This window comes from Paralichthys olivaceus, chromosome 18, assembly GCF_024713975.1.
Source record: "Paralichthys olivaceus isolate ysfri-2021 chromosome 18, ASM2471397v2, whole genome shotgun sequence".
Lineage (NCBI taxonomy): Eukaryota > Metazoa > Chordata > Actinopteri > Pleuronectiformes > Paralichthyidae > Paralichthys > Paralichthys olivaceus.
Window position 1 is genome coordinate 3358100 of NC_091110.1, and position 24231 is coordinate 3382330.

General features: G+C 40.4%; 2 protein-coding genes across 2 annotated transcripts; both read right to left on the reverse strand.

Annotated features, from left to right (window-relative positions):
- Positions 1 to 172: 172 nt before the first annotated feature.
- On the reverse strand, positions 173 to 8164 carry tor4aa (torsin family 4, member Aa). Its single transcript, XM_020081585.2, has 3 exons — positions 7538 to 8164; positions 4463 to 4882; positions 173 to 2673 (listed from the first exon to the last, which is right to left on the reverse strand). Exons 2-3 carry the CDS (start codon positions 4880 to 4882, stop codon positions 1822 to 1824), a joined length of 1272 nt encoding a protein of 423 aa, XP_019937144.1. The 5' UTR covers positions 7538 to 8164; the 3' UTR covers positions 173 to 1821.
- Positions 8165 to 11358: 3194 nt separating this feature from the next.
- brap (BRCA1 associated protein) lies at positions 11359 to 23159 on the reverse strand. Its single transcript, XM_020081531.2, has 13 exons — positions 22773 to 23159; positions 22385 to 22546; positions 20653 to 20869; positions 20376 to 20565; positions 19453 to 19566; positions 18521 to 18669; positions 17663 to 17738; positions 17395 to 17533; positions 16449 to 16558; positions 16267 to 16356; positions 16028 to 16131; positions 15621 to 15760; positions 11359 to 12094 (listed from the first exon to the last, which is right to left on the reverse strand). Exons 1-13 carry the CDS (start codon positions 22849 to 22851, stop codon positions 11865 to 11867), a joined length of 1800 nt encoding a protein of 599 aa, XP_019937090.1. The 5' UTR covers positions 22852 to 23159; the 3' UTR covers positions 11359 to 11864.
- Positions 23160 to 24231: the final 1072 nt, after the last annotated feature.

Below are 24231 nucleotides of genomic sequence, written 5' to 3' on the forward strand. Positions count from 1 at the left end.
TTTTTTGAGGAAGGTGTTTATATGGGACTATTATGTTAATTAATGCTAATGCTAAGCTATGATAACCAGCAGCTGGCTGTAGCTTGTATGGTGTCAAACATCTTGTCTAACTCTCAGCAGCAAGGCACTTAAATATATTGCTGTTCTATCAAGAAAAAAACTCAGAGCCATGTTTTAATAGGGTCCTTTAATTTTACCTATAATTTGATATTCTAAATATTTGGACAGACAGATGATCGGAGCAGAGGACATTAAAATATCCATCAATTAAAAATGTATATTAATGCTAGTGCAAGTATGGCAAGACTAACTTCATTTCTTTGCCTGTTAACTTTCAGAATATCAACACAAATACCTCTTTCTTTAATAAATACACTTGTGAAGAATCACTCCAAATCTTATGAAGGGTCATTAGCTGCTACTTCTGCTTACCACTTTCCATCTGCAGCTCAAAGGCAGAATCTGCTGTTCTTATGCTGTATACTAAAGTGAATCCACTCGCCTCCATAGATTTTTTTTAAATCCTCGGACTTGCACTAGGATCAATAAAAGTTATTCAACGTATGACGAACAGGACTTCCTCTGAACACCCTATAATGAGTGCTGGTAAGTGATGCATTACAAATAAGTGAACGTCCCTTCCTAAATGAAAGAACACAGGTCTAACTCCGCCCCCTGTTTTTCTGTGTGATACCATACAATGATCAGTAATAAGTGTTCACCCATGTGTGGTTGAGTTGTCAATACAGTTGTTCTGAAATATGCTTTGTCTTAAAGGGGTCAAAGGGTCACTTCACCCAAATCCCTAATAAACATTTATTCTTAGTAACCTCTAGTAGCATCTATCAGCTGTGGAGATTCCTGCCTCCCCCCCAATACAATGCAGATGAATGGCATTTCATCTGGGAGATGCGTCTCCCAGCACAGTCTACAGAGCATGGAGGAGATACCAGGAGGCCGGCAGTTACACGAGGAGAGCTGGACAGGGCCGTAGAAGGGGAACCAACCCAGCAGCAGGACTGGTGTCTGCACCGTGCAGCTGGATTAGCATTCACCAGAGAACACCAGAATTGGCAGGTCTGACACAACCTGCAATTTCAGTTTCTCACTTAGATCTTGTTGTTTTGAATCCAGTCATCAGTGGGTTGATGATTTTCGTTTCCATTGACAGTTGTTACGTCATTTTGTTCTCAACAAATTATACAATGTACATCAGTAAAAAAAAATTGTAAGCAGTGTATTTCACTAGATAAGTGATACATTGGACTTGCTGGTGGAACATCAAGAACATTCAGGGGATAAAGAAAGAACTCAGCAGGGTTCATCCTCAGGGAAACAGGAATGATGTGACAAAACTTCCGTTACCACTGAAACCCTGTCATCCCCAGAAATCAGCAGAGTTGTGTTTTCCAGAAACAATGTTCAAGATTACACTGGATGATGCAGACCTGACTGTCAACACCGTTAAATAACATTATTACTTTCTCTGTAGAATCGGCCCCAAGAGAAACTTGACTTTACAGTTTTAAGGTGATTTTAAAATCCCATGAGATGAAATTTAATTTACTTTCATTGTATTTGGGTGGAGGCAGAAAGCTCCAAAGATACTGGACAAATAAAGCCACAAGCATGAAAAGATAAGACTGAGGCCTTTTCAAACTTCTTCACAGGTTTCGTACTTCTTCCCACAGCAGAACCTCTTGTTCTTCAAAACTCGGAAAAAAACAATTTTTGTGTCATTCAAGTTTCGTAACCTCACTCACTTCCCTTCAACTGTGTCTTCATCATCTAAAGAATTTGAAGCATTTCCTGCAGAGCACTTCACAGCAGGTTGACCTTAGCAACTACTTGCTTGCAGCCCGTCTGGGAATATTTGTGCCCCCCTACAGAGGAGTAATATTCAATCTCCCCTGCGAGGCGTTCTATATTGACATGGTCCGGGTAGAACCCCTCTCGAGTCATTTCATCCAGGAAGCACTCCATCACATGACTTTTCTCCAAAAGGCCCAGAGGTAAGATGTCCGCCTCTGTCCACAGCAGATGAAGCTTCTCCAGGGTGTTGCGTAATATTGGAGTCAGCTCTTTTTCAAGGTTACTATGGCGATGGGATGCTGACATAGAACTACTTGAGGAGTTCTGTATCATATGTTTGGTGATGTGTGCATGACCCAGATTGCTAAGGAACAGATAAATGGCGTTCAAGTATTCATTGGACTGTTTGGAGGCCACAAGCTGCCACAGGGCGTCCAGGATCTCCTCATGCATGTGTTCGGCCTCGTCGAAGATGAAGAGCGGGATCTTCTCCTCCTCCTCGGCACGCACCACCATCTGTGAAATGAGAGTGGAGAGGTCGTTGGCGCACTGCAGCGCCTCGGCCTCCTGGGGGCAGTGGTGGAGGACGTAGTACTGCAACACCAGCGCCTCCCCCACCACGGAACGGAAGTGTCCTGCCAGGAGGCGTCCCAAGTGGCTCTTGCCCACTCCACTGGGTCCGTGCAGGGACACCACGAGGGGCTTGTTGTGGACGTAGGTGGACAGGTAGTCATTCAGGTGGGACAGCAGACCTTCCACTGCACCCTGCTGTCCAAACACCTCTCTCCTCAGAGTCTTCTCCAGCCCCTCCAGGTCATATCTGAGTACGTGGTCATCCAGGTTTTCTATGGCGTTGTACACCTGGAAACGGACAAGTGACCAAGATTAAGAACAAGATCGGGCAGTTAAGGAATCAATTGGATTACCAGCTTTGTAAAGAGGAAAACTACCCAGACCTCCAGGGGCAAAAAAAGCCTCTAGTTGCCTGCACAAGTTGATCAATAGCAGATTTGTCAGAAATGTTCACGTCTGCCCACATCTTGGGGTTCCAGTCTTGTGTCCAAATCAAATGTACAATACATTTGTTTTATTTTATATTGAGCTCCATCCATTTTAATACATGAGTTGTATTTCATCAAGTATAAAGTACAGTATATCTATCTATCTATCTATCTATCTATCTATCTATTTATCAAGTTCTTTCATAAGTAAAACACAGAATACCAGGCATACCAGGTCTTAATATTCCCCCAGAGGTGAACTGTAACACTGCAACCAGCAATTATTTTCATCTGACAATTATGTTCTACAATAACTGATGATTATTAAGTGTTAACTTAACACAAATTGTTGGGAGATGTTAAGTTTACTATCAAAGACAACTATGAAACTAACAATGTTCGACGAGCTCCATCAGTGAATTTTGGGCATTTCGTGCTTAAAAATGACAATTGATTAATCATCAGAATCATTTTTTCTGCCGATCAAAGGATCGATGTTTCCAGATAAAATAAGATAAATAAATAAAACGTAGTAACAAGCAGCAGAGAGGACATGTTGCAACACATGAGACATTTGGAAAACTTCTTTGCAAATACAAAGAACTGCCTCGGAGGGGAGATGCAAACCCTGCTGATCACTTTTCATTTCACTTGGAATGGTTTAAAAAGTGCCCATTTTAAATTGTAAGTAATGCTGCCTGATACACGCAACAATAAGAGTCAACAGTCATCCCCAGATTAACTGGACCATACTGAACAGTGCCTCAGGGTAATGATGCAGGATCCACCTCAGACCTAAATAATAATTAATAATAACTTTATTTGTAAAGCACTTTTCAGTGTAAGTAACAAAGTGCTTTGCAACAAACAATATAAAATTCACAAATAATCAGAATTAAATAATTATAGTGAAGAAACAGATAATAAAAGCAATGATACATGGTTTTTCTTAAAAGTGAAATTAAATGAGTAACAGATTCTCTAAGTCTTCTGGCAGATTGTTACAATAGGGGCCCTCATGGCACAGGCTCTGTCTACTTTGGTTTTCAGCTTAGACTTATATTACAAATTCCTCGCCCCCATCATTTGCAGTGTTCCTGCAGACAGAGTGATCAGATAAGAGAAAATGTTGATGACTAGTGCAGCAAGTTTCTATGGACTTGATTCAAAATCATCTCTATTTCTCTAAACAACTGCATATCAGTGTTTAAATGACCCATGGCCCTTATCTCATTTAGTATCTACACATCTATGAATATGGTCAATACACCCTCTTCAAACACTGACTTCAAATGGAGCTCGTGGTACCTACATGGGAGCTGTGCAGATTGTATGCATGACAACAGCAACATGGTAGTTTATATTACCATTACTGTCTCGAAGCCACAGAGGCTAATCCTTTAACAAGCCAAAGGTTGGGCAACATAATGCGGGAAACGTAAACGGCGTAATGATTTGCTCAACACGGCTTCTCTGATGAGGTCAAGTTAATGGGATTGGTTTAATATGGGCCGTCATTAGTTCACTGCAGTACCAAGGTAGAGGTCAATCTCCAAAACTGTACGGTGGAACTCCACTGGAATTTTTGTCCGTCTGATAAGGATTGTAATCTAAAATCTCTCTGAGGGAAGAGATGTCAGATTAAATACCTGGAGAAAGACGATGGCAAAGAGCAGGTAAAGGCAGTACTTGGCTCTGCTCTGCTCCTGCTTTGGGGGGGCTCTTTGCCTCCTTCCGTTCGGAAACATAACCCGCCTCTTCCTTCTCCTCTTCTTCTTCAGAGGAACAGCGGACGAAGGGGTGATTCCATCAAAAGTGAAGATTTTGGGGCTGGTTCGAACTGGAGCTCCTGTGAAGGTCCCTGCTTCTCCCAGGCTCAGGGCCATCACCTGACGCCTCTTCTTCAAGGCCTGGTACTTCTGTTTAATGCGTATGACAGCGAGGAGGGTGGAGGACAGACTGGGGACGGAGTCTCTCTGTCCTTCATCTAGTTCTTCGTCCCCTTCCATTTCTCCCTCCAATTCTCCCTCTGTTTGAGAGGCCGAGGTGCTGCTCTCTTGGTCACTCATCTGCAGAGAGAGAGAGAGAGAGAGAGAACACAATTTCTGGAACAATGGATCAGATCAAAGGTCTTTCTAAGGAACAAACCCACAGAGAAAGTAATCAGAGCGGATTACTGTACAAAGCTGCGTTGCTGTTACAGGCAGCAACCTTGAGTTCATTTGGAAATTGAATCATCACATCTGGAAGCTGTGCCAAAAGGTGCACACTTCCAGTGAAAGTTGTTCCATAATTGCTGGATGTGTCCCAACGCAACTTTGTCCTCCCAGGTTTACAGTATTAACTGAAACTGTGAGGTTCAACACAATTATACACTTTTTTTTTTTTATTGTTGATGGTTAAATCAACTCATTTCATAGTCAGGGGGAGTGAAACTTAAACTTTTAACCCATTGTTTTTTTTTTTTGCTCCACCTCAGGGCAGCAGTAAAGACTGAAAACAGATCCTCATCCCCAACAGACACATTCACTCCTCGCCTCTCAGTTTTGGTCTGCCCCAATAAAAAGAATTTGGCTCTTTTGCTGTATATACTCAACTTTGTTTGCCTACTTTTACATTTTGTGTGTGCTGCATGATGAGGATGAAAAACATGACCTGAGGGGATTTTGCAGAATCGAAAATCAAAACAATGCGCTGAAAAAAGGCTGAAATGCTCCATAGAGCTGTGGAGAATCATTCAAATATTATCTGTATAGCTCATATTCACAAATCACAGTTTGTCTCATAGGGTTTAAAGGGATAATTCACAGAAAAATGAAAATTCACTCATTATCTACTCACCCTTATGCCGACGGAGGGGTGGGTGAATTGTTTGAGTCCACAAAACCCTTCTGGAGTCTCAGGGGTAAACAGAGTTGCAGCCAAATCCAATACAACTGAAGTAAATGTGTGGACTTAAACACTTCACCTACCCCATCCATCGGCATAGTGGTGAGTATAGATAATGAGTACATTTCAACCCTCAGAGTGAGAAAAACCACCAAAAACCCCTGTGAACAGGGGATGATTCTCTGTCACACCACAAACACTGTAAGTTCCATAAAATAGTGCAGCTTTAATAATAGGTATGAAATATTTATTGCATTATTAATGGGTAATTAATAATGGCTCAGAATTATTTTTCAAATAATACTTTGCAAAAAACACATTTGTGGCACTGAAAGGATTAAGAACATGTCTTGGGTTTGTGGGAAATGTAGGACTGGGTGTTTTGTGTGCTTAATCCACAGTAGTAACTGTTTTAGTGAGCATGCAGCTGCAGTCATGAGCGAATCTTGTGAAGACTGAAACAATTTGCATGTTCTCTTAAATAACACAAGTTGTTGCTAATAAAAGCGACTCACAATAAGTGCATTCGACCACGAGTGTACAAACCCAGAACAGGAAGAATCATGCAAGTTCAATTTGCCTCAAAAAAGCCAAACTACAAGTGCTACATGTGCTATAAGTGCAACTAAACTTTATTTTATTTTTTTCCTCATCTTCTCAACCAAGTGATGTGAGACATATTTGTTTACAGCGAACTAATAAAGAGCTCCTGGCTGTAGCTTCTATTTAGCCCACAAACATGATTGTGAGATTGAGAGTGATAGCGAACTTCTCGTGAAGCTCTCAGAATCAGCTTTACTGCTCTTATTACTTTTCCTGTCCAACCACTTGTTTCTGAGCATCTACCCCACCACTATGCTGTATATACAGTAATACCAGCCATGTCTCTGAAAATGGTGGCTGACAGCAAGTAGAGCAAGAGAAACGTGGCTGCTGATAAGATCACACCTGTCACTCAGCTCATATTCCCTTTGAATAGTGTCTCTGTTGTCACCTCTGCTTTATCAGCTGAAATTATTCCACTGGTTCCTTTAAACATGATATTCAAATGACGTGGAAACAAACTGATCTACAGAAAAAGGGAAGTGCATTCCCTCCAGAGAAATTTACCGCACAACTTCACAAGTGAGCGTTGTAATAGCTGCCTGCAACGTACACTTAACACAGGCAGTGCATTGCAGACAAAAGCATTTTAGATTGGGTTGATATAACATCTCATTGTTCAGTGTGCAGAAATAGTCACTATAGTGTACAGTCAGTTTGCAGAGCAGAACACTTGTGTGTCTGTGGTGTTTCTGTGGCTTTTTTTTTATCAACACACACACACACGCACGCACGCACACGCACACACACACACACACACACAGACAGACACAAACACACACTTAATTTCTGCCCCGTCACAGCAGGGAGGAAGAACAACACAGTTTTTGTTGAAGGAGTTTGCAAGACTTGTGTGTCCCAGCTCCCTCAGCACAAATAACTCAGAGAAGCAGAGAGACAGTATCCTGGCTTTAGCTGCTCTCTCTGCAGTCTGTCCCACAAGTGGAGGCTTGGAGGAGGCTACATACCAGGCATTTTAAAGAATTTTAGCACTCTGATGTTTGCTGAACCTGTTTCTATTGAACTGCTGAAAACAAACCCACAAATGCACAAAAAAGCTGGAGGTTTGTATTTTTCTGAAAGCACTGTTTCTTTTTGTGTGTTTCATTGATGATTCGCACAGAGCAGACACAGGTAATGGTCTACTGCCACACACCCAGCCTGCAGAGCCAGGAGAGAGGGAAGTGTGACACTGAAAAGGAGAGGTGGAGAGAAAAAAAAGGTGTGCTTACCTTGGAACGAGGCTCAAATTTTTCAAAAGAGCAGTGAGTGTCTGGGCAGGTTTAGTCCATAGTTCGGGAGCAGACACAGCAGAGAAGAGCCCCACACAGCAAACAGCTCAACTCAGGAAGAGTCCTATCTGTCTATCTTACCTCCAAATCCTGTTCTCTACCATCTACTGGCTCCTCCCCTTTCTTCCTCTTTTATTCTCTCATTCTTCTGCCCCCTTTTTTTTTTTTTAAAGGATCTCAACCCTGGGTTCATTTGGTTCATTTAAAAACCGTTACATTTAATTTAAAATGACTAGAATTCAGTTCAAGAGGGAATCTACATCGGAATCCAAAAATAAGTCTACTCATAATGTATTGATTACATGTATTATTCTGTATTATTCTTTGAACACATACCACAACATGTAACACTGCCCTGTGTGTCAACCACGGTGTCTTTGTAGTTCTGTTCTCAATGATTAACTTTAGATAATCTTAAAAAATATGCACTTGATGCGATGACCTCAGACTACATTCATCATTAACTCGTATTAACCGTCACTGGACTGTGGTGGTAATTTACCTGACCAAAAAACCCCAAATGTTTGTAGTTAAAAGGAAATACAACACAATCTATAAGCAAAAACCAGTTTGAAAAAAAAAGGAATCAAGCTCATCAATATGTAAAAAAATATGTTCTAGGCAAAAGGAAATTATACGTACCAGCCTGCAGCAGGCTTTAGCTTCCTGTTTAGATAAGTGGCATCATTCTTCTCTGAGCAACAACATATACAAATTAATTTGTGTTGAACAACTCCTTCTCGTTCAATTTTAGATGCACTAAAATTACGTCATTTAAGATGAAACCATAAACTGTCAATAAAGCTGGACGAGAGGCCTCCTCCCACTTTCCAGAGATGAAACCAAACTAACCTGAATGTGAACACTGCCACCCGAAACACATTCTCAGCTGTCGATCATGATGTTTGACCCTGTTTTTAAAACATCAGATGAATTATTAAAACCAAACCAACCAGAACAACAAGCACACAAACAAACATCAGTGTGATAATAATGACATAAAATGAATTTTAGATTTTTACTTTACCTTTTTAGTTTGGCCCATGTGTTCTCCACCAACATGAAGGAGGCACGATATCTGACAGGTACTGCAGCCAGCCAACAGGGGGAGATCTACATACGTTGGCTTCACTTTTGGGGAGCCAAGACTTTTGTAATTCGGTTAAAAAAAAACACAACGCAAACATTTAAGCAACTATCTCGAAGAGCAGTTGATTGTGTTGGTCGTATACCATAAGAATTTGCTGGTTCCAGTTTCTCAAAGTTGAGGATCTGCTGCTTTTCTCTCTTGTTTAACGGTAAACTGAATATCTGGAGGGGTTTGAACTAATGATTGGGCAAAACTATTTAAATATGTTGCTTTGGCATTTTGTTTATAAAAAAAAAAGATAAGGAAAAAGAGGAGAGAGATCACGCCAGACAGAAAAATGGGTGGAGCCCACCTGGCACCAAAATAGAAAACGGAGTAGTGTGGGAGAGTTTGCATATTGTACTACTTGTCTATGTCAAACTTGCTTCATGCAGTAGCACACATGGGTGAATTGATATCTACACAGCCATTAATATTTAGTGTTCAAGACTTAATCACATTCATAAAACCTGAGCGTCTGATCACATTGACTAATGCTTGAGAGGGAAATTACTGTGTTTACCGTGTGAAAAGGAAGTGATCAGACTTTATTACGACACTGAGCTTTCGTCATCTTTCACTGTTATTTTTTGTCAGTGCTCTTTCTCTGGACAGGAAGCTGCAGTTACACCCACGCTTTGTACACAGTTTACTTAGAACAAGCTGCTGGAAGTAAACTGTTAATGTTGTAGCAGGAGGAGAAGATATTAGTCACACATGACACCATCTTTGAGACATATGTTTGCTACAGCAGTCTGTAAAATCAATCAGCTGCTTGTACTATTGTAGAACAGTAAGGATCACAGATTCACTTTGACTCGAACGCTGCAGATTCATTAATTTTCTGTTTGGCACGATGCACAGGAGGAGCTGTAGGTGCGTTTCCCACTGCTCTTCTTCCCTCATTAGTTTAACTGTTTATTGAATTTCAGAGGATGACTTCAGAGCAAACAAGACCTCAAACTGAGACTCAACAGCGACATTTGTATTCACTTCCAAGCCTGAGCTGAACTTGTGGTGTTCAGTTGTAGTATGACCAACATATACATGTAGGCTAGACATCAGTTCTTTCTCTGCTGTCTTCAGCCACTACAAAGGTGGGAGACTCCACTCTCATGTCTTTCTGGTATGAAGCTACAGCCAGATGTTAATTGGCTTAGCTTAACCCTAACCCTCATCTTAAAAACAGGAAAAAAGATTGAGTGGCGTTGATCTCCTCATCCACCTTTTAGCAAGAAAGCTAATAAGCACATTAGTGGAAATGTGAGAAAAGTTGCCTCTTGCATAATTTTTGTTCCTACTGTAAATCACCTTCTCAGTGATGTTTGGTAAGAACTTAATTTCAACACCACATTTGTAAATAAAGACTTTTTTTCAGATTCCTCCAAAGCTCCTACATGAATATTCAGCCAGTTACATGCTCAACTATATAATGACCATTCACTTCATCTACACACAGACCGTGTTCAGTTCCTCCCCCTTTATCTTTAAGGTCATTCAGGACTCCAATGTTTGCAAAATACATGTATGTTGTGTGGTCAGTGCTCTGTTGACAGGACAGATGTATGTATGTTTGCACACACACAGACAGACACACACACACGCACAATGTTTGGATTATTGTTCGAGGAAAAGTTAACAATGATTTCAACCCCTCAAAGCAGTGATGTGATTAACACAATTATGTAATGTAATTAATCATGGTCAAGTTAATACTTGAAAAATTCTCACAACTCTTATTATAATTCTAAAATGAATATAAATCCAGTGTCCACTTACTTATGTCCATCCGCACAGCGAGATGAGCTAAAGATGGTGTCATCCTGGACTGCATTACATAAACACCTTTGTCTTTGTAGGTCATTTGATTTACATTTGTGGGAGACATTAAATATTAGTAACACCTCTGAATCTATTCCTGTACCACTCCACCACAAACTTAGACCTCATTGATAAAACGTAATTTAGATAAAACCTGAACATTGTCGGCATCATAAATTAGACTTCATGCATTTGTGTTGGATTGCACTGGATAATGCAGGTGTACCTAAATAAACTGTAAATTAACTATAACAAATACAATATATTTTTTGATTTAAATGTAGCAAAATATTCAAATACAAGTAACTCAAAATATCCTTAAATACAGCACTTGAGTAAATGTAATTACTGATGTTTAACTGAGACACAAAATCTAATTGCAGCAGCAGGGTGTGTTATAACTGTGGTTTGTAGTAGGAATGTCAGTTTAACTGCCATAACTAGTATTTTGTTTGTTATTGAGATCATCAATATCCTAAAGATACTGAGATCATTCTATCCACTTTTTTTATTTAGCAGAGAAACGCCACATTCTTTCAGATGCTTCCTGGCAGTGCAGTGACCTTGTCACTGGATCACTGACCTAGGTGTTGAAAGGTAAATACTCTGAGTTTCCTGCTTCTCCTGACTGAATGTGCACTGGCTCCTCTCCCTGGACTTTCCACAACCAGGAAACTGCACTGCAAAGTAAAAACAACACGTAAAAGCAGCATGGCCAAGCAGAAACGTTTCTCCTCCATCTCTAGTATCCATCTTTATCAACCTGAGTAGTTTTCTGTGTTAGTTTCAGAGTAAGTATTGACAACTTATGTTCAAAAGAAAACACATCAGGATTTTACTTAAGAACTGACAAAAAAAAGTTTAAAAGAAACAGCATCTTTACACTTAAGAGAAATATAAAGATGTCACAGACTTTGATAACAAGTACAATCACAGAGTCTTAGACTGGGCACAAACAAACAATGTTTTGATCAAATAAATGCAATCTTTGACCAAAATAAATTGAGATCTTTTTAGATTTGCAAAGAGAAGATATTTCTATCACATAGATAAACCACAAAGGCTGTTGTGGCTTTGATGAGAAATCCACCCACACTGTCCACTTTTCTTCTTATAGAAGCTACATTAAGTTAAGGAGGAAAACTGTGCAGGTAAATATCACAATTTACTCATAGAGTGTCTCACATCAAGTCTTCTTTCTCCTCTAAGTGCTTTCTGAGGAACAACTATAATGTAGACGCATGTTTATAAATGGACCATGTGCCCCCGGTTAGAGGCAGTGACTTGTTTCTCGCACTTTCCAGATTGTATAACTGCCTACTTCCTCTTTCTGCCCCGACCTCTCCTGCCTCTGCCAGCGGAGGGGCCTGCTCCTGCCGAGCCCAGCGCGCTGTCTGCCGGGCTGGCTCCGATGTTGATCTGTCCCTCCTGGATCTCACTGCGAGCCTCTGGAGGCAGGTGCTCAATCTGCTGCTGCGTCTCCAGATAAAACATCACATCCCTCAGCTGCTCCTGCAGCTCTGATATTTTCACATCCTTACGATCTCCTACAGAAAAACAGCAAGAGAACAAAGTGTTACATTTATTTTGATAAAGAAAACTTAAATAACATAAAAAGTAGCTCCATAAAATCACTATGGATTCAGCAGTCAATAATAAAATAATAAAAATACAATTGCTTTCATGAAAAATTAGGAAACATCACGTAATCACTATGAAATGTGTTTGACGTCCTTTCACACTCAGATGTGTGATATGCTATATATGTATAGCTTATAAATATGTACAACCCTCACTACTGGCCTCAAGGTCTGGTCTCCACACAGCGGTGTGAACTTCTGCCTACACAAGAGACTGAGTTCAACATTCAGACACAAGTAGAGCTGGGGAAAAGTGAGGAAACCTTTGCAACAAAGTCATTATTATAATCCTACATGAAAAGATGTGAAACTGAAAATGTGAATAATATATCCCACAAATTAGTTGGTGCAAAAACCCAACAAACAAAAAATAACAACCTACACACTCCTGCTGATAGACAGCTAGAAGCATCCTGTGTAAACAGTGTCCTCAGTGGACTAAGAGAGATTCAAAAGTTTGATCCCTAGCTTGGGAACAAAATTGGAACATTGTGAGAACATAATTATTGTGTTATGCTTGAGGTGAATCAGTTTAGAATGAACACACTCTTCCTGTTCAGAAGTGAACATGTCTGATCTGTGGTTATACTTTAGAGCAGAATGAAATGAAAGGGGACAATACAGGCATTTATGTAGCCCTCAGGCAAAGTGGTGATTTAAAGCCTTGGCAAGTGCCTTATGTTCAATGACAAATACAAAATGAATGAACATAATCTTACTGATCTACTGAAGGTGTGTGTGTGTGTGTGTGTGTGTGTGTGTGTGTGTGTGTGTGTGTGTGTGTGTGTGTGTGACCAGTTCTGTTTAATCCTTAATCTTTTTCTTTCCTTTCATCCACCTCCTCTGTAACACCTGTGAAACACTACTGTATAACACTATCCTTCATGCAGCTCTTCTCTTTACCCAAGACGCTCCTGCAGAATGTCACCATTCTCAGCCACAGGCACATATTCTGTGCAACAGAATTTGTTTATGATTTGTGTAGCGAGAACAGATACCTGTTGAGTAGGGAACATATAAGGGGACGGACAAACAGGAGGTGGAGCAGATACTATAGGTGTGTGTGTATGCAGGGTTGTAAATAAAGTGAACTGCAGACCGACCGATGTCTCCCGTCTGGATCTATATACAGACTGCCTAAACACGGCATGTTACAATTTGCAAATATTACTGTATACATAAGCACTGCACAGAAATAGTTCATCCAGCTTAGGGCTTATATTCCCTTTCATTTTCCATATTCTGAATAACTACGAGCCAAGTGCGAGAAACGAGAGTCCCGACCCACCAGGAACTGTTACCATACAGTGTGTCCCACAACCCACCCAGTCAGCCATGATCGACCCATCACTCACATTAAATGGGTGATGGCCTCCCAGCATGTGCTTGATTTGTTTTCTTTGAAAGTCATTTATCGCAGTAGGCCCTCCTACAGCTGTCAGGGTGTTTCCTCAGTGACTATGTGCCTTGCTTGTACTTTGTGGTACTTTTTACAAACAGCAAAGCCAATGATAACGTATTAGGCACTGGCTATTTTTGTCTTACTGTGATCCATTTTCATGCACTCGATCGTGATAGTGATTTAAGCAGAAGTGAAGCTGTCATAGACTTTCACAATAAAACAAATCCTTACGGTTGCTTAGGCTTCATACTAGCTGATTTACATGTTAACATATACTACACAATCATTTTCAGTTCAGAGAAAAAATATACTTCCCCACCTACTGCTGCCAGTGTTTAGCTCATTTTACCCGTACCAGTGAATTTATATGAACAGTTTTCTCATCAGTTACACAACTTTGTGCCGGTGAGACACATTTCTGTTGGTTATTCTTACCTATTGTCCCGTGGACTCTTTAGTCTTTAGTTTGAACAATGCTGCTGGTTGTGTCAGTGGCAATAAGTGACACAAAGACCTATGAATACAACGCTCCACCTCATCAGTGGTTTGTAGAAATACTCTCCCAAGGATCAAGTAATTTTAATAATTCTATTTGGATTTGCATGTAATTTAGCCTAGACTGAGTTGGGTTGTTTTTTTGTAAAAATTAACTATCATGTTAATATTACACTTATAATATTGTTTCACCAAGATACAGAAACTCTCTGTTTCACAATCAAACATAGTGTGTATTCATTAGAGAAGAATTAATTATTATAACTATGTGCTGAGCAAAACAATCTCTGTGTGAGTGGGAGGCTGATCACATCCATCCATTCATCACAATACGGCAGTAACAATATCAGATCTTCTCTCAGGTATTTTAGTCCGTCTTTTCAATTCGGTTAAGTCGGATCAGTATAAGCTAACATAAAGTTCATCATCTACAGATCTTTGGAAACTGTATTCTATTGTGTTTTATCCATCTCAGCCTGAGAGTGCTACAGCCCTGCTCTTCTTAGCAGCAGCCTTTCAACAGTGTGAGCATTTCACTCCATATGCAGGTATAGACAACATGTTTAACCTCTGATCTTCTTACTCGTACAGAGTGGTACACATATTTCAGGTAGCAGCCTGCGACATGTTAGCAGCAGTAGGTCAGACCCGCTTTCAGAGATTCATGTAAAAGTGCAGTGTATAGTAGGGCTGGGGGATAAATTGAAAATCCAAATCAATAATTTTCACAATAAATGGCACATTACTCATTCACTTAAAGGGGATTTATGATACTTTTCAACATGGACCCTAGGTTGAGACATAATGTTGCCAGACTTTTAACAAAGACCTAGAACAATTTCAAACTCTTCTTGGTGAAACAAAAGGTCATTTCGAGGACATTATACGGACCGTCAGTGTTGGCCCGTTGCAACCACATTGCAGCCAGTATGGTTGTGTTGTGGCTGCCTGCAGAGGCAAACTACTGTACCTATTTCACAAGATTTAGTAAGAATCATACATTTACACACACGAATGTAGAAACATAGGGCCCAGGCTGAGTTCCACTTTAACTTAAAAGGGATAGTTCTCCAAAAAATGAAAATGTACTCATTATCTACTCACCACTATGCCGATGGAGGGGTGGGTGAAGTGTTTGACTTCACAAACACTTTGGGAACAATCCCTTTAAGACAGATTTTTGCTCCTGACTGAATGTTGTGGTTTTAAACTCTTATCTCTCTTGCTCTTATCATCTCTTTCGGAGGGTTGTTGTGTTTCTTTCACATATCGTGTTGCTGACTCTGGCCAGCTACCAAACTATTTCTACAGAACCTTCAATGTTTCTTTTGGCACATTCTTATAGCTTCAGTATCATTTCTACCAAATGTCTCTGATGGGAAGTTTAGTTTTTTTAGTCTGTACTGATAAAAAAGAAAAACAAAGAACCCTCCATTGTGATACTGTATACTGTGCGCGGCGTAGTGTGCTTTGGATCATTGAGAAATTTTCTCAAGAATTCAGAGTCATGTCATGTGTGGTCTCCTCCCTACTCACCACTCTCTTTTCCTTTGCGCTCCTCCTCTGCCAGCTGGGACTGCAGCTGTGCCTGATTGGCTCTCAGACAGTGGTTCATCTCCTGCTCCTCCTTCAGCTCTTGGCTCAGCTTCCCCACTCGACTGTTTAACTGAGTGAACCTTAACATACAAACAACAGACCTGTAAGTTGGCACATGCTCTACAGAATCAAGACCTTCTCACTCTGGTGTAAATGCCCTGGTATTGTGCCTGTTGGCTCACTTTCTGGTCCAGATACAGGAACTGAGCAATTGTAAACAAACATCAGTCATGGTGAGTACTTCCTGGGGTTGAGGGCAGAGAGTGATTCATTTGGGGGAAACCTAGAAACTGACAGAAACACAGACACACAAACCAAAATGTAAAGCAACCAGAATAAACACCTACTTTTTCTCTATGCCCTGCTTGTCTTTGGTTATTTCTCCTAACCGACGCTCCAAGTTATCACATCGTTCCAAGGTTTCCTTAAATTTAGCCTTCATGTTGTTTATCTGTGGGCCAAACATAAACACAGGTGTAAGATGTCACGTGTGTGCACAGAATGAAAAGCAATATCTGATGGATGAAATCAGCTAGTAAACATATTAGTGTGAACATCTGCAAAGTCTTGTATTGAGCATCAGTACCTCCTCGGCTGTCTCCTTCTCCAGATGAACGATTTTATTCTCCCAGTAAATCCTCTGAGACTCCAGTTGACTTGTCAGCAGGTATGAGTACTGGACACAGAGAACACTCATCACGAACATGTTGACACTTGATTTCACAAACAAAGCAACACCAAAAAAAAAAGGTGTGTGGGGAAGCTTACCTCAAGTTGAAGTGCATCAATTTTCTCAGCATGACATGTGTCTCCTTCACACTCATACTGCACCATTTTCCCATCAGTCTTACTGGCCACCAGCCGGTGCACGTAGTTATCTACAATAACATGGATCAACATCAGCTGGTCAGTCAGTGGCATAAAAGATCCACAGTCTCAAGTTGGGTCCAGTGGATCCAGTCGATGAATCAAATCAACTATTCTAATAATCTGTTGTTTGTTTCAGCCATTTACCAACATTTGCTGGTTACTGCTTGTTCTCTGTATTAAATCAGTGTGTAATATTTAATATCTTTAAGTTTTGGACTCTCAAATGGACAAGACAAAAAATATGGATAATCATAGCAACTCATTTACACTATTTTCTAACATTTTGTAGATATATAACAAATGCTTAAACCAAAAACAAAGTAGAAGAAGAAGAAAAGAAAAAGAAATCTCTGAGTTCAAATGTGGTGTCTAGGGAACGTTGGAGGACTATTTTGCAATATTTAAAATGTTTTTATAATTCTCGTATTTGTTAGACACCATATACAACAAGTCCTTCAAATGTTAATATGAGAATAAAAACTACAATCTTTGACAACCTGGCCATTCTATCTGTTGATCAAAATCGAATGATCGAAAGCTCCAGATGAGGGAAATTTGTTTTGACAGTGAATCATCCCATTTGAAGGCTGATGTTTTTCTGTGACTGCTTGATGTGTTAACTGGTATCTAATATCTTAGTCATAATGACTGTGGAAGGTTATAATTATTATATACAGCATATTTTGGTATCTTTCTGTCCTCTAGTGGCCAAAATTGGTTAAAGCAGCTATTATACCATTAACCAGAGGAAAACCAGCCCACATTAGAGCAACCACAAAGAAAAAACCACCACTTTCATCATCCTAAACAAGCAACAGTCTTACAAAACATACAAATTCAGTACCTCCTGCGTAGTCCCAGACACGGTGATTGGTGAGCTGCATAGCGTACGTATGCTGTGTTTCTTCAAAGTGCTTGTACGCATGCCGGCTGACGTAGCGACCGCAACCGATGTGCCCGCAGATCAAACAAATCCACAGGTTCTGTGGGGGAAAAAAATGTCAAGTGGGATGAGGAAAGGTAGAAGTAAAAAATCTAAGTGAATTTAAAGACTGTCAAGATAAAATGACTTTATAAGAGATGCACCAAACAGACAGACTAGTATCAGTTACCTCCTGCACGCCGCACTCAAAGCATTTGTTCTCTTCAACTGGTTCTGGTGTTTGACAGTACCTACATACAGGACACCTGAAAACAGAGCACATTCATCTATTGTGACACGTGTGTGCAGCAGGCCTTTGTGAAACAGATAATGTGTGTTGAGGTGGACAAAACAAGCAACACATGAAGCCTGGAGAAATAACCAGTGGCCTGAGAATAAGAGGAAGCAACATGGGAGTCTGTCATCACAGAGAAGCTTCCTTTACTTACATGGCTGTTGATTTAAACTGAATTACAATAACAGTCACACATGTACGGAGTGTCACTGATAAAGGTAATGACAGCGCAACCTGTCACATATCTTAAAAGGGGCAATGTTTAGAATTTAGTGACATCTAGAAGTGGCTTTGCATGTTGCAGCCTAATACCCCTCACTTAACCCTCCCCTTCCAAACATTAAGGAGAACCTGTGGTAGCTTCAGTTGTCATAAATATTCAAAAGGTACTAGTTTGTCCAGTCTGGGCTACTGTAAGAAACATGGCAGCTCTGTTGAAAGGACCTGCTCCTGATAAAAATATAAAGTATTTATATATAAGGTTCATTCTCGGGTAAAGAAAACAACAGATCTTATAATTTAGATGAAACACACTGTTAAAAACATCACTAATTATTTTCTATTCAAATTCTGCCAATAGATCCATTTCACCTAAATCTAACACACTGGACCTTTAAGGTCTTAATATTTCTGCCAATAGTATTTCCAGAGAGCAAATATCAAGTACACCAAGTGACTGGGAGTAGACAAAATGAATCAATATGTGGGAAACACAGGGCAGAGTACGTGTGATTGTGTGTTTGTGTAACTCACGAGGCATCTTCCCAGCGCTGGAGACACTGGCTGTGAAAGCTGTGATTGCAGAGAGTTGTGAGGATGCCATTAACCGACTCATCCATTCTCTCCAGGCACACAGTGCACTTCGGCACCTCGGTGAGCTCCATCACCGGCAGACTGGCTCCCTGAAGAGTGGGGGCAGGAGAGAGAGAGACAGGAGAGGAAGTTAGAGAATGTAAATCTTGTGCTATGAGTGGATTCAAAAGTCTGAATGATTTTCAGTCATGAGAAAAAACCGTAGGATTGACTTTATCCATTGTTCTGAAAATGATGAAAATGAAAGTCCTGCTATCACTCACTCACTCACTCAACATGAACAAGAGTGAGGTGAAAATACTTTTAAAAACAATATTTAGTGACGGCACATTATGAGTGCCATAATTAAAAGGTAGCTGACTATCCCTATAATTTTCTTAAATAACGTGCATATAATATTCCATTATACTTGTTAATGTCTTTATAAGCGACCATAATAAGTAACATTAAACTGCCAGTTTTTCAGCTCAAAGCCCATACTGTACACAAATAGAAATGAATCCATGGAAGTTTGGGATGTTATTTCGATCTCGGTTTGAGGACAGTTACAGCCCTACTATTTCAAAATTCAAAAACGTTTAAAATCCTAACCAAAGAAGAAGCCCATTATAAATTATACTTGAATGTCTACAATCAGGCACACAACATTAAACTTCCTGCATTTGTCTGATTGTCGGGTTCTCTTTGGTTCGTCCTTCATCGGATGTTCATTTATAAATTTAATTGATCGGGGGACCAAGAAAGGTTTTTAACAGATGCACAGGGGGAAACCTGTACCTCATTCCACACTAGGAGCTTAAAATATGTCCTTCAGGCGTTCTGCATCTCACAAGTGAATTGTGGAGTGATTAATGAAGTGATTAGTGATTTACCTCTTCAGACTTTATAACTTCTGCCCGCTCCACATAGACCAGTTGGCACACTGCTTCCTCTATAGAGTTGAACTGGCGGCCGTTACACGCTGTGTAAAAACTGTCTGCATCTGCCTAAACAAACACAGTGAAGAAAAAAGCAGCTTTAGGAGAGAATTGTGCAGCGATACATCATCGTGTAACTACTGGGTAATAAAAGCACAGACTTATTCATACACTTCAAATTAAAAAGCTGAAATCTATGAACTTGCTTTTATGTTTATGTTTCTGAGGAAATGTGCCATGTTTAATTAACTGAGAAGTTCTAGAAGCCTGAACTCATCTCCAGAACACAACCACTGCAGTGTAGATATGACTGATACTGAAAACCTAGAGCAGAAAATCAAATCAAAGACCATCTATTCACTGATGAAGTAAGTAAGAAAAAAGGCAAACTCTTTTTCTGGCAATGGGAAAGGAGTCAATCCCAGTGGGTTTACACCCATTTAAAATAAATGCTAATTTTGGTGTAAAGAAAGTATAACAGATCCAACTTTTGGTCAATGGGCCAGAAAGGGTAAACATACCATAAATGACCTCTACCGTGATGGAATAATTTCATCCTACCTACATCACATTTAATTACTTTCCTCTAAATCAGTAATTTTCCCTGATTTCATTCATCTCACTGGATGACTACCAAAGGTGACTTATCTCCATCAAACACAACTAAGAGGAGCTGACACCCCTACTATTTTAAACCAAGTTATTTTTCTTTCATTCCTTTTTATTTTCTCTTTCTCTCTCAATGTTCTCATTAAGGTCTTAGACCAATGAGGTTGTATAGTGTGTGTGGGTGAGAGTTATAAGTTTGTTTCCTGTCAATGTTTAAAAAGAAACATTTTCTGAGACAACCCATGCTGCCGATTGTGTGGAGATTTTACCTGTGTGCAAAATTTTATCAGCACCATGTACTGGTTCGGAGTGGAGTCCCGTATGATCTTCATATGCTCCATGACGTCATTAAATGGGGCCATAAGCTTCATGAGGTCATGACTGGTCATGGTCGCTGGGACAGTCAGGATACACACCATGGCACTACGTCTTACGTCTTCAGTCAGTGAAGTCATTTTGCTGCAACAAGTCAAAATAATACACGTTCCAACTCAAAACTGCATAAAACTTCAGGTGAAATTCATCCAAATGTCAGGTGTGACTCACTTGGTCTTGTAGAGGTGCATAATACCATAGACGATCTCCACAGAGGGGTTTCCACTGAAGAAAGAGATCTGGTCTGGCAGCTGCTTGGAGGGCGAGTCTGGAGCACTGACTGACATTGCATTGTTGTCCTGTAAACCCTCTGCGTCCTCACTGCTTGCTGCCTGAACTTCACTGTTCTGCTCGGCTGAACAACCAGGGTCTTCACCTCCTCCTTTATCTTTAGGGGGAATTGGTTGGAAATACATTTCATTTTTGTAGAAATGGTAAAATCAATACCATCATGTTAATTTCACAATACTTTCTGTCCTCTCTACCTTGATTGTTGCTCTAGGTTCCAAATTGATTGATTCTGACAAAAGAAATGTAAATCAAACATTTTGAGACCTTAATGTTTACATTTCTCTGGGGGGAGAAAATTATTCTCCAGTATAATAGTGTCATAAAGAAGACCCAGAGACAACAAGAACAAGAAGTCCTGCAGCAGATGGTCTGGAGGCCACAGAGCCCTGATGCCAACATCACACACTGAATCACATGAGGTGGACAGAAGACAAGCTGATATAAAGGGAACGCCACTTCTGAACTTAACCTCTCTAAGACTGAACTCTTAGTCCTGGCCATCCAATCTCTGCAGCATAACATAATCTAAATCAACATCCTCTTAAAAAGTCCAGTGTGTAAGATTTAGGTGAAAAGGTTCTATTGGCAGTGTGTTTCATCTAAATTGTATGATTTTTTGTTTTCTTTACCCTAGAATGGTCCCTTTATATTTAAATACTTTACTCTAAGGAGGCCACCATGTTTTGTTTTTTTGACATTAGTCCAAACTGGACAAACTAAATGCCTTTTGAGATTTTATGACGACAGAAGTCTACCACAGGTTCTCTCTCGTGTTTAGAAGGTGTTTAGCTTGGGTTTAGCTACAACATGCATCTTCCCCACTAGATGTCAGTAAATTCTACATACAGCTTCCTTCCCCTAGCATTTGTATCTCTGTCCTGCAGTTTTGCCGAACTTGTCAGGCCATACCTGACTCATGCCACTCAGCTCTTCATGCAGGCCATGGTTATCTCTCACCTCAGTTCTATGATAATCCTGCAGTTTGTGGCAATGAATCATTCTATATACTTAGAACCTGTACAAACAACATCAACAAAGTAAATAAACCTTCCACTTAATCATATTCCATTTAAGGAAATATTCTGCTTCACTGAATGGCAATGCCAATTCTACTTAATTGGCTTCTTATCAATTTTATCAAGTTGATCTGCAATTGAATTTCCTTTAACAAAAACATGAAATGTTAAAAAAAAAAAACAGAAAGTGCCCCCTGTTCCTGTTAACTCTTATCTGGAGTGAGATCATAGCAGGGTTGGAGCCACCTTTTCTGATTCCTTGGGAAGAAAGGAGGGGACGATTCAGTCCTTGCTTCCTCTGGATGTATGAACACACACACACACACACACACACACACACACACACACACACATACACACACACACACACACACACACACACTTACTTTCTTCTACTTCTTGCTTAGTGAGGACACTCATAAGCATAATGGATTTAACCTTAACTATCACACCTAAATGCCAGCTAAACCTAGTTCTAACCCTAAAACCAAGTCCTCACAAACAGTACACGTGTAAACACACACACACACACACACACACACACACACACACACACACACACACCTCTCTTGTATAATGTTGATCTGATGTCTTACCTGGGCTGGGTTCAAAGGTCTCTATCACCATGTCACCCATGGCCCTGCTGCCAATGTGTTGGTGCAGCACAGCTGATCTCTCCAGCTCAGTCTTTCCACTCAAAGCGTGTTTCGCTAAACCCAGAGCTTTGTCCTGCCGCTCCTCCTCGGACATGTCTTCAACTGCAGGAGACAGAAACAAACTTCCGGTCAATGGTTTCCCTGAGCTCCGTCACACGGGACCGGAGTGTCCCCCCGGCACCAGAGCCGGACATTGCTCACATCGGTGTTTTGATGCTGCGCTAGTGACGTTAGTTCGATAAGAGATGGTGGAATGGCTAACTCTGCTGTTAGCTGCTGTCAAGTGTGACGCCACAAGAAAGTGCCAGGGACTTTTAACGCGACTCACCAGCTGAGTACTGGAAACCCCGGGGAGAAGGAGACTGGTCGGCTAGTTCCAGGCGGATAACAACCAGCGACACACTCATGTGTTTAGACACAAACAGCCACTTCAACAGAGAACAAAACAACCCGGTGACAGTCAGCTAAGCTAACCTGCTAAATGTCCAGCTAACGCGCTGAATTAACGAGCGTCTGAGTTAAACCGGCCGGGACACATCGCCTGTAGTTAGAACAGCGTGTCCGTCATCCTGCTCAGTCTCCGCAGACCAACAACACAACATCCACGAGAGTTTAGCCGCTGGAACCGAGTGTTGATCAAGTCGTCCTGCGCACAGCTGTTTCTAGCATGGTGCTCTTCTTCGCGCACAGAACCAAGGAGCAGTGGTAGATCTCAAGTGTGTAGCTGCCACCTACAGGTACTGACTCGGTACTGCATCTGGCACAGGCGTACGAGTCAGGGTTAATTAAACCCAACAACAAACAAACACAGGAGTAAATAAAAACTACGCCCACTAGTGTTCACTCAATTCTTTTCATTAGTCAAATTTCTGTCAATTAATGGAATCCATCTATCCAGAGCCGGAGAGCCCCCACCGCTCCAAATGTATGCACGCACGTACTTCCATAAGAAGTTTGTGGATATTGTTTTTTTTCAGTATAAAAATTTATTAAATCAGCTCTTTACCTGCATAATAAACATTAATCTTAAACAGCTGTATGCCTACACACACACACTAACACACACACACACATATATTTATGTGTTTGTTATATTTGTTCAATATGTTCAATTTTCAATGTTATATTTGTTCAATATCTACATAACTGGTGTTTTTTACATTATTTAAAGTAAAGATAAACTTAAAGAGCTTTATTTGGGCACAGCCATGGAAATCCGAGTGGGGGTATAAAATCCTAATCCTAGTGATGTTTTCTCTGTGTTTTATAAATTGTACATATTGTTGTTTTCTTAAACCCTAGAATGAGCCCTTTATATTTAAATACTTTATTTTTACATTAGGAGTGGGTCCTCTCTGGAGGCCGCCATGTGTTTTTTTTTTACAGTAGTCCAAAGCTCAAAACAAACTAAATATATTTTGAGTTTTTATGACAACTGAAGCTACCACAGGTTCTCTTTGTTTGGAAGGGGAGGGTGAGGTGAGGGCTTTTCAGCTGCAACATGCAGCTTCACCACTAGATATCACTAAATTCTACACACTCAGCCTATTAAAGCTGTTCACTGTTACGTCACCAGTGTATTTATTTCCCTATATGGAGTGGTGAAATACATTTTTAGCCTAGATGAAGTTAATATGAATACTAGATGTTCATCTATGGAGGTCGTAATTGTAAAATGAGGGGGCCAGGGTCTCTCCAGGTCGCTGAAAATGCCTGATTCCCACTTTAATTTTGCTTGCATGAGAGTTTTGGCAGTGAAGAATAACATGTTCCACTAATTCTTCTGT